This window comes from Microtus ochrogaster, chromosome 6, assembly GCF_000317375.1.
Source record: "Microtus ochrogaster isolate Prairie Vole_2 chromosome 6, MicOch1.0, whole genome shotgun sequence".
NCBI classification, from domain to species: Eukaryota; Metazoa; Chordata; class Mammalia; order Rodentia; family Cricetidae; genus Microtus; species Microtus ochrogaster.
In genome coordinates, this window is record NC_022013.1 from 83,796,592 (window position 1) to 83,807,366 (window position 10,775).

The 10,775-nt window shown below is 41.0% G+C and overlaps 1 protein-coding gene across 1 annotated transcript in view; it reads right to left on the reverse strand.

The window, feature by feature from the left end:
- Positions 1-1,942: 1,942 nt before the first annotated feature.
- Acbd3 (acyl-CoA binding domain containing 3) overlaps positions 1,943-10,775 on the reverse strand; it is a 32,137-nt gene continuing 23,304 nt past the window's right edge. The window contains exon 8 of the mRNA XM_005348961.2: positions 1,943-5,679. Within this exon, the coding sequence (XP_005349018.1) occupies positions 5,468-5,679 (212 nt within the window). The 3' untranslated portion in view covers positions 1,943-5,467. The remainder of the gene's footprint in view (positions 5,680-10,775) is intronic.

Below are 10,775 nucleotides of genomic sequence, written 5' to 3' on the forward strand. Positions count from 1 at the left end.
AAAACATTTGTGCACACACACAATATACAGACTAGAATTGGAAAATACTTTTAAATTTTATTTCTTGTGTGCAGGTGTGTACGTGGGTACACATACGCCATGGTTTGAAATGTGGAGGTCAGAAAACAATTTGAGGAAGTTCTTTTCTACCCTATGGGTCCTGGGGCTTGAACTCAGGTCCTCAAGATTGGTGGCAGATGCCTTTCCCACTGAGCCATTTACTAGCCTTGTTTTTTTGTTTTGGAAACAAGGTTTCTCTGTAGCTTTGGAGCCTGTCCTGGAACTAACTCTTGTAGACCAGACTGGCCTCTAACTCACGGAGATCCATCCACCTGCCTCTGCCTCCCGAGTGCTGGGATTAAAGGTGTGCGCCACCGCTGCCCGGCCATTTGCTAGCCTTGTAATTACATATATTTAGAGACAGATTATGTAGCCTTGGCTATCATAGAACTTGCTATGGAGACCAGTCTGGCCTCAAATCCCGAGATCTACTTGTCTCAGAGTGATGGAATATAAGGCATGTACCACCGCACCCAGCTTAAATTGAAGATAATAAAATTATATAAAATTATTCAACTGATGGCGCAGTGGTTGAGAGCTTCCTTTTCTCGCCCAGGTTCAGGTGCCACCGCAGCAGCTCACAACCATCTGTAGCTCACTCCAGTGGATCTGCCACCTTCTGACCTCTGTGGGGTACCATGAACACATGTAGGCATACATGCAGGCAAAACACACACACAAATAAATAAATGTAAAAAAAAAACTTGCTTAATTAAAGTGGGTAAAGGACACAGGAAATTCTCAGAAGAGGAAACCCATCAATAGAAGGAATGCTCTATCCTATTAGTAGTTACCACGGAAACACAGTGGAATTTCATTGTTTTAGAACTGAACTTTATTATTGTGTGTATGTGTAAGCGGGCATACACACGCCGCGGTTGACACGTGGGAATTAGAGGACAGCTTTGTGGAACGTGAATATCTCCTTCTACCCTTACATGGAGTACTAAGGACGAACTCAGCTGGTCAAACATGCACAGCAAGAACCTTTACCTGCTGAACCATCTGAAAATTCAAAGTTCCAAATATGTTCCGAGCACTGATGCACAAGTGGAGGAAAATCCGTAACTAATCTCACCTGATGGGCTACAGTCAAATGCAGGCAGACTCCAATTATTGAGTGAACTTATCTTCAGGCTATGAGTATAACATGCATATCAAACAGAAATGACTTTCATGCTCACACCCAGGTCCCAGGGTCTCTCATAATGCCAATAGCTATAGAAAGATTCTAATACCCGAAAAGCTTAAAGCCAGAAACACCTGTCACCAAGCATTTAGGATAGTGGTTATTCAACCTGTGTTTCGCATCTGCAAAAGTTTTCCAAACCTAGAATTTTTTAGAAGAGATTTTATTTATTTATGTGTATGTGTTTGCATGAGTATGCTCACAGGTGTATGGGTGTCCAGGGAAGCCAGAAAAAAACATTAGCTTCTCTGGAGCTCGAGTTACAGCTGTGAAGTTGTGAGCGCCTGATGTGGGTGCTAGGAATTGAACTCATGTCCTCTGGTAGAGCGGTACAAGCTCTGAGTCATCTCTGCAGCCCCTAGATATATTTTTTGGGTTTGTTTGTTTGTTTTTTGAGACAGGGTTTCTCTGTAGCTTTGGAGCCTGTCCTGGAACTAGCTCTTGTAGACCAGGCTGGCCTCGAACTCCGAGATCTGCCTGCCTCTGCCTCCTGAGTGCTGGGATTAAAGGCATGTGCCACCACCACCTGGCTCCTAGATATGCTTTTAAAGTTAAAAATAATTTTTACATGTATAATCCAATGTGTATATGGTTTTCAGTAAATGTTTGTGTTTTGTTTCGTTTTACAAAACATAGTTTCTCTGTGTAACAGCCTATGCTGTCCTGGAACTCACACTGTAGACCAGGCTGGCCTTGAACTAACAGAGTGCTGGAATTAAAGGTGTGTGCCACCACTGTCCAGCAAAAGTAAATGTTTCAATTTTGTACTCCTACCACATTTTGACTGCCTACATTCAAAAGGTAAATGTTCAGCCAGGTCCAGTGTTCATGCCTGTAGTCCCAGAACACTGGCGGCTGAGGCAGAAGGATTATCGTGAGTTTGAAGACAGCTTGGGTTACATAGGAGCTCTAGATCAGCCTGGAATACAGAGTAAGACCTTGGACAAAAAAAACGGGGGGGGGGGCAGTGCCAATTATATGGCAAAGTCAGACACTTAAATTTCTTGTACCAAGTTAAACATCTGATCAAATAATTCAAATAATCAACTCATGGGACAAAGATGGTATATATATTCATAAAAATCAATTCACAGCTCACAAGTGGCATGTGACCTCGTAAAATGGAGGTAGTTTAGTGTATCTGCATTTTATCATAACTGGAAAAGATGGTTCAGTGCTTGGGAACTTCCGGAGCAATGAGATGAAAGCATGGTTATGCAAGAGGGACAATAATTTACTCTCAAAAACCAAAACTCAACTCAGCAACAAAGTTAAGGATTGCAGGTAAGTATATGAGATAAAGTCAACAGGAGCTACAGACAGCTCAGCAGGTAAGAGCACTGGCTGCTCTTCCAGAAGACCTGGGCTCAACTTCCCGGCATCCACATGGTAACTGACAGCTGTCTGTAACTGCAGTTCCAGGGTGTTCGATGCCTCTTCTGGCCTTTGCACGAACTAGGCATGAACATGGTGCACAGACATACATATAGACAAAACACTCATACACATAAATAAATTAAAAAACTCTAACACTGTCTTTGTATGGTATCACACATCTACAGTCTCAGCACTCAGGGCAGAAGCAACAGGACTAAGAATTCAAGGCAGCATGGGTTCTATAAGTCCGAGGCCAGCCTGGGCCATTCAGCAACATCCTAATGTCTAATACTAATTCACAGACATTTTCAAAGGTGGTGAATAGAAATGAATTGATATGTGCTCTTCCCCTAACAGATATACGGGCATACATCTGAGATTGCACGAAAAAACCTTGAGAATGAACAAAGATGGTTTGGGTAGCTGAAGTGTCCCATTCTAATCTTCAGTGAATAACTGACATTATTTATTATCTGGAGCAGCTGCTTCTCCTCTTCCATAAGATGGTGGTTAAGACTCTGAAGCATGGCCTCCAAAGAAAGCTGAGATCACAACGCTCCTCTTAACTGTTCTTGGGTTTGCCTTCAAGGTACACCACACAGCATAGGGATCAAGATAGTCATCTCATTCAGTCTCTCCAAATTTCAAAAGAAAAATTAAACAAAAATCAATAAAAAGAAACTAAAAACAAACTCTGGACCTTGCATCCAATGTGATCTTAAGCTCTGTAACCACCTGTCCCAATTAGAGGCTACACACCCCAGGAGCCATTATAAAATAGACTGTCACCCCATGCCACAGCAAGGTCACCCAGGGCAGCTCTGGAAAGTAACTTTATAACCTAGTCGTCTGCAGGATGAAACTCCAACATGTCTTGTCAAGCCTGGACAATTTAAAATCTGTTATAACTCACAGGGAAAAGTAGCTAATCAGAAAGAGTTTGGTATTTTTCAACGAGTTAAACAGAAAAAGCATCTAAGGCATTTCTTCTTATTTATCTAAATGAAAAAAGACAGTTAAATGCTTCAGGGAATAGAAACATCAACAAGTTACAGATAAACATTTTAATTGATTAAATATATTACTTTCAAGATCTTTTGAAATCGCACTTATACGGTACTAATCAACGGCCAAAGGCGATAAAAAAGTTTAGAACCAAAACTGTTCGGATATGAACATGTGACAGACACTGCTATGTGAAGTGATATACACTGCTTCCAAGAACAATATTTTTAGAAGATAATTTATCTTAACATGTGCAAGGACAAAATTGTAATCAAAGGCTGAAAGAAATATATATTAGTGCCTGCTTTTTAAAAGTTTATTTTACATTTTAAATACAGTACTTTTTCATTAAAAAAACCCTAACTCTGTGGTTTCTATATATACATAAGAGCTGTGGGGCAGCCTAATGAATGTTCTGATGTAACAGCGTAGACATTCGACTACTTCAGATCAAAATTCAAAAACACAGATTAAGCACTGGTTAGGAGAAAACAATCCAGTTTCTTAACAACCAAAAGAGAACAGAATTAAATATCCATGAAACCAGGTATTAAAAACAAACAAATGCAGCATATGAAAACCTCAAATAGCCTGGGTGTAGTGAACTGTGCACACTGCAGCTAGCCAACGGATCCGTGGTGTGAAAATTAAACCTAAGGGTTTTTTTGTGACAAATGACGCAAGGCAGACACTGTCTTTGCCATAACTATCTATACTGCCTTCTCTCTGGGTACTTAACCACTTTCACGAATTGGAAATAATAATGTGGACTTCTTTTCCTAAGAAAACCAAAGATGTACCTTTCCCCACCAGTAAGATATAACAGATTAAAGCTCTAACATTTAAGCACAGGCTATTAACTTTCCATTTTCTCTAGTGTGTAATTCCAAACTGGGATTGTGAAGTTTGTGCCCTAATAATAAATAGAAAGAAATCTGGACTGTCCCTGGCAGTGATTTTCTATTAATGCAATGGTACTCCTCAAATGCTGAATTGCATTAAAGTGATTTTGCATATTTTAATTCAATAGGTGTCAATTTAAGGTCATAAAACTGGCTATATGTTTTTTACAGAAAATAATTTCAATTTGAGATGTTTCATAAAGCTGTACCAAAACAAAATTAACTAGTTATGTTACCAGTAGTGTGAACAGCAAATGGAAGAAAAGGCCTGAGAGTCTGAGGGACCTAGTAGAAGGATACTGAGGTGTTTATCTGTCTTTACATGTCAATCATCTACTGAGTTTGAATGTTCTAAGTTTAAGATTCTCAGAAAATAATTCTCTGTAACCTAACTAACTAAACAGCTGTATAGAAAGCAAAAACAACCTGGGTCACTCAGGTAAGACCAAGTGGAGGCCATTTCTTTTCCTACTATAATCTGTGAAGTCTTGAGTTTTAAAGTTTCAAATTGTTGAGCTTCATTCAGTCAAAGCTGATGTAGACTACAAGAGAAGCAATCCCAATAGAGCTGTAACTGTGGGCTCTGGGAGAACACCCAGAGCTGACAGCAAAGGACTAACCAGCAGCCAGGTCCGGTCGATGCTGGGCTATTTATTATGGAGACTGAATATTTACCACATAGCTCACACACCTCCAGAATCCACTAGAGGCTCTGTTGGTCAGCACCCAAGGCCTAGATGAGTCTTCAGAGCCGCTTTTAACCTCACAGCATCAATGCTAAAGAGTCTCAGGAAATCCTGGTTCCCAGCAAGAGTTCATAAACCATCGCAACAAGATCAAGAGGGTAAACACCGACTCCAATGTGCCACAAGTCAAAAGAAACTAAATGTCATCTTCTGCCCAACCTTAGACTCCAGGCTCTGTAACATCTGCTTTATCTAGTATAATAGACTCTGTAGTAGACTGACTTGGACCTCCACAAAGAGTAGGAGTTATCAAACTTGAGGAGATAGACTCCCCTCCCTGGATACTGGTGGCTGCCTGCATACACTTCCTCATGACAGTCCCGCCGGTACACAGGCACAATCTCATCCAGCAGAGGCTTGTTGGCATTCTTTTTGGCTTTCTCTTCAGAAGTAACATTTTCTGTGAGAAAGTGAGAAAAAAACAGACACAAGTCAAACGATAGATCCAGGAAAATCACCTTACTCTTCAAGCAATGAAACTACATTCTCTGAGAAATTGGCTGTTAGGACTTAAGTCAGTCTCCAACTCTGACCTCCACTGTGTACAGCTGCTGGGCTCTGGGAATCCAGGGTAGTGACAACCTGGCCCTTTTGTTACTACTGTTCACATCTCCTAGCCTTACTGTTCCTATTCCATATCCATCCGGTTCTGAACTCCTACTTATATAAAATTAGCTTGCTCATGCAACACCAAAGACAATGCTCTGCTGATTTCTTTCACAATGAGGTCACCTTCATTTCCAGAAATGGTGGAGGGAAGCCTAGGCAGACTACTGTTTCTGTATTATCTTAATATAAAACTCTGGTAGAGAAGGGTTCAGAGAGGGGTCTAACACAGAGATGATAGATACAAGGGGATAAAACATCAGCTCTGAGCAGACTGTCACTGCTAATAGTTGTCTGGGCTATAATATCAAATTAGAAAAGAAACACATCTTGTAAGAATGAGATAATTATGCCAAACTGTTTCAGTCTAAAATATTAAATATAAACAACCTCAAGGAAATAGGTCAAGAGCACGCCAGTATAGAAGACAAAAGACTACTAGGTTATAACACAACAGAGGGAACCCTTGCAGCGTCTATTAATAGTCAGATTTTTAAAAGTGTGAGAAATTCTCAAGGGGAATTTAAGGAAAATAGGACCAATCATATTATGTGGCAGGCACCTTGGAATAGATCTTGGAACATTAGGTAAAAAAATAAAAAATCTGAATAAATACAAATTTACCATTATCAATGGTTGAGATAAATACATTGGGAGCTGGAGAGATGGTTTAACTGTTAAGAACATTGGCTGTTCTTCCAGAGGTCTTGAGTTCAATTCCCAGTAACCACATGGTGGCTCACAACCATCTCTAATGAAATCTGGTGCCCTCTTCTAGCATGCAGGAATACATGCTGTCAGAACACTATACACATAACAAATAAATAAATAATAAATAAAAATAAAATAAAAGCTGAAAAATAAAAGGGCAGGAGATCCACACATAGTGACTCAATATCTGTAATTCCAGAACAAGGGAAACTGAGGCAGGCCTGGCTTACAAAGTGAGTTCCAGGAATGGTATATGGGTAGGCAATGTCACTTTCCCTTTGGGACACACAAAGTAGAGCTAAGGTCAGGGATTTCAGCTATCTTTTACCAGTTTGGTTGTTTGATTTTTGAGATAGGGTTTCTCTGTGTAGCTTTGGAGCCTTTGCTGGAATTTGCTCTGAAGACCAGACAGGCCTCTACCAGTTACCTATCTAACCTTAAAATTTCCTTATATTTCAATTTTTATTTATGTGTGTGTGCCTTGCTTGTGAGGTATGTGAGGCCAGAAGGCAGTGTCAGAATCCCTGAAACTGAAGCTGCAGGCAGTTCTGAGCCACACCAGTGTTGGGAACTGAACCTGAGCCCTCTGCAAGAGCAGGAAGTGCCTGAGCCATCCATCACTCCGGCCTCTTTAACAGTTATTGCCCCAATGTCAATAACTCCCAAACTTATCAGCTAGGGGTTCAGAACAGAAAGTAGGAAGTAATTTTCTTTTTAAAAATCTCTAATGGGTAAAGGGAAAGAACATCAACCACGAAACCCCAGAGCAATTTAATTTTCTTCCTTCTTCCTTTTTAAAACAGATTTATTTATTTTATGCACACAGACTTTTGAGCTGCATGTATGCATGTACAGAGTATGCATGCCTGGTGCCCGCAGAGGACAGAAGAGGCCACTGGTTCTTCTGGAACTACAGTTATGGGCACTTGTAAACAACCATGTGGATGCTGGGGATCAAGCGTGGGTCCCCTACAAAAGAGAATGCTGTTAACGCCACCTCTCCAGCCCTTTCTCCTTAGCTTTGTGAGACATAGTCTCTTTTAGCTCAGGCTGAACTGGAATTCACAATATAGCCCAAGCTAGCCTCAAACATATAATGAATGATCTTCCAACCTCAGTCTCTTCAGGGCTGGGATTACAGTGAGAGCAATCACATCTGGGCAGAGCCAAGAAATGACTTTGTCTCTTGTCCATTTTGGTTTCTGCAGTGCTGGGGATCTTGTTTACAGGGAACACAAGCCCTACCACTGAAAATACCCCTTAGCAAGACTCTTATACGGTCACAAAGCTCTTTCAAAAAAAAAGCAAACTCTGGTTTTTCTTTTTCTTTCTTTCTTTGTTTTTTGGGGGGAGGGGGAGATTTGAGATACGGTTTCTCCATGTAGCCCTGGCTGTCCTGGAACTCACTCTATAGACCAGCCTGGCCTCCAACTCACTAGATTAAAAAATCTTAAACCACTGAGCTTTTTTTCCAGCCCAACATAAAAGACATTTAATTGAAGGCCCTGCTGTGGTAAAGCAAGTTTTATTTGGGTCTCCTTTATGAGTGCTGCATTTTTCTTTAATTTTTATTATTTTATTATTATTTTTGTTTCTTTGAAACAGGGTTTCTCTGTTTATCCCTGGTTGTCCTGGAACTAACTCTGTAGACCAGGTTGGTCTCAAACTCACAGAGATCTGTCTGCCTCTGTCCCCTGAATGCTAGAATTAAAGGTATGGGCCACTACTGCCCGGCTTAAAAAAAAAAAAAAGGTTTTTCAAGACAGGGTTTCTCTGTTGCTTTGGAGCCTGTCCTGGAACTAGTTCTTGTAGACTGAACTTACAGAGATCTGCCTCCAGGGTGCTGGGATTAAAGGTGTGCGCCACCACTGCCTGGTTTAAAAAAAAATCTTAAAAACAACATAATGCCAAGCCAGAGGTGGTGGTGCACATTTTAATCCCAGCACTTGGGAGGCAGATGCAGGTAGATTTCTTTGAGTTTGAGGTCAGCCAGGTTTACATGATGAGTTCTAGAGTAACCAGGGCAACATGGTGACACCTAGCCTTAAAAACAAAAACAAATCAAACAAACAAACAAAACAACAACAAAAAAAAAAAACAAGACAAAGCAGCAAATGTTTTGATATTCACCAGGTCAAACCTGGACCTGTGATATAATTAAGGACTTGAATCTTCTGGGATGACTGTCAGTCTGAAGGAGGTACAGAAATTCCTGAGACACTCTGACGGTTCAGACAGAAAATGGTACAGAACAAGACAGACTGACTAGCATAAACTGTTAAACCACGTGATAAATGACTTTCAAGAAATGCTTATGGTCTAACTCCTCTATATGCTCCCTTATGTGACCTCAGTGTGTCAAAGTATGCAATGTGATTAAGAGCAGTCTATTTTAATTAATTAATTAATCTTTATTTTATGTGCACTGGTGTTTTACCTGCATGTATGTCTGTGTGAATGTGTGGGATCCCCTGGTACTGGAATTACAGACAGTTGTAAGCTGCTAAGCTTGAACCTTGAACTTGGATCCTCTGAGAGAGAAGTCAGGGCTCTTAACCGCTAAGCCATCTCTCCAGCCCCAAGAAAGATCTATTTTTAAAGTCATATGGACTCATGTCCATTCCATGTACTTCCATGAATAGTTTCAAACCAATTTTAATACAACTGTCATGAAACACTACAGTACTCTTAACAAGGACTACTCCCGAGTCACCTGACAGATCAGATAGTCTTCAGAGATGGAATCAAAGAGATCTTCCACTCTTATGGGCTGGGCACTAGAGTCCCTGTGTCTACATCTACATCTGGTCAGCAAGGACATGCTTACTTGTCTTGTATGTCACATGTCCTGGCTTTTCCAGCTAACAAAATTAAGGAGAGCAGCTTTTCAAAGATCAATGCGTCGTTTAACTTATTTCTTAAACAAGATGGTCACTAAGGTCTTTCAAAACTCCCAATTCTGTCTACTGAGATGAAACAAGAAGTCACTCTTGTGACAGTGTTTCCAGAGGGAAGAGCAGCTGGTGTGCTTAAGGGGGCATTCAGCTGAGTTTTCTTCACTCACACACAACTGTTCTACAGTTTGAGTTTGGGAAGTTCAAGGCCATCCTTGACTACAGAGTAACTAAAAGTCAGAGCTGGCTGTGTGGAACCCTGTCTCACCCCTTGTTGTGGGAGGTCCTTCCGCTCCTCCAGCCTATAGCCGATGAGATACCAGCCCATTGGGGCGTGGTCTCTCTCCCTTTAAAAAAGCAGCCACTTCCCTCTCCTCTCTCTCTCTCTCTCTCTCTCTCTCTCTCTCTCTCTCTCTCTTCACTTCCTGCTCCACCGGCGACTAGATTCCCTTCCTGGTTGCACAGAGGGCTGTGATCTGTAAGTTTTTCCCCTTTAAATAAATACCACCCTATTAATCATAATTCCAAACTGGTATGGCATTATTTGTGACTTACGCCTTCAACCCCTTCTCAAAACAAACAAAAAAGGAAACACAGGAGAGGAAAAGCCAGCTGTGGTTGTTCATGCCTATAATCTATCAGCACTTGGGACTAAAATAAACAAAAATGCTATTATCAAAAAGTAAATTCAAATAAATTCCTTTGTTGACAAGAATTCTTACGTGGTCTTTCAAATATTCAAAATGGGGCATGGCGGCACTCCATTGGCAGTGCTAGCTACTGGGAATGCTGAGGCAGAGGACTGGCTGAGACCACCAATTCAAGAACAACTCGGGCAACAAAGCAAGATCCTGTTTTAAACAAAATATACAACAAATCTCAAAGTGATTTCATATATTCAACTTGTCAATGTACAAGGCTATAAGAAAAACACTACCCAGAAAGTAGTAAAATAACATACTGCCAAATAGATTTTTAGCATTTAGAGAAATTCATGCGCAGGGCCTTCTTTGTGAGAGACTGGTCTTTCAGTGAACATCCTACTATTGAATGGATTATCCCCATCCTGAAGTATTTGGCAGCAAGTATACTCAGTAGCTACTGTGTATGGACAAAGCCCTACCTTCTTTTTTTTTTTTTTGGTTTTTTTGAGACAGGGTTTCTCTGTGATTTTGGAGCCTGTCCTGGAACTAGCTCTTGTAGATCAGGCTGGTCTCGAACTCACAGAGATCCGCCTGCCTCTGCCTCCCGAGTGCTGGGATTAAAGGCGTGCGCCACCACCACC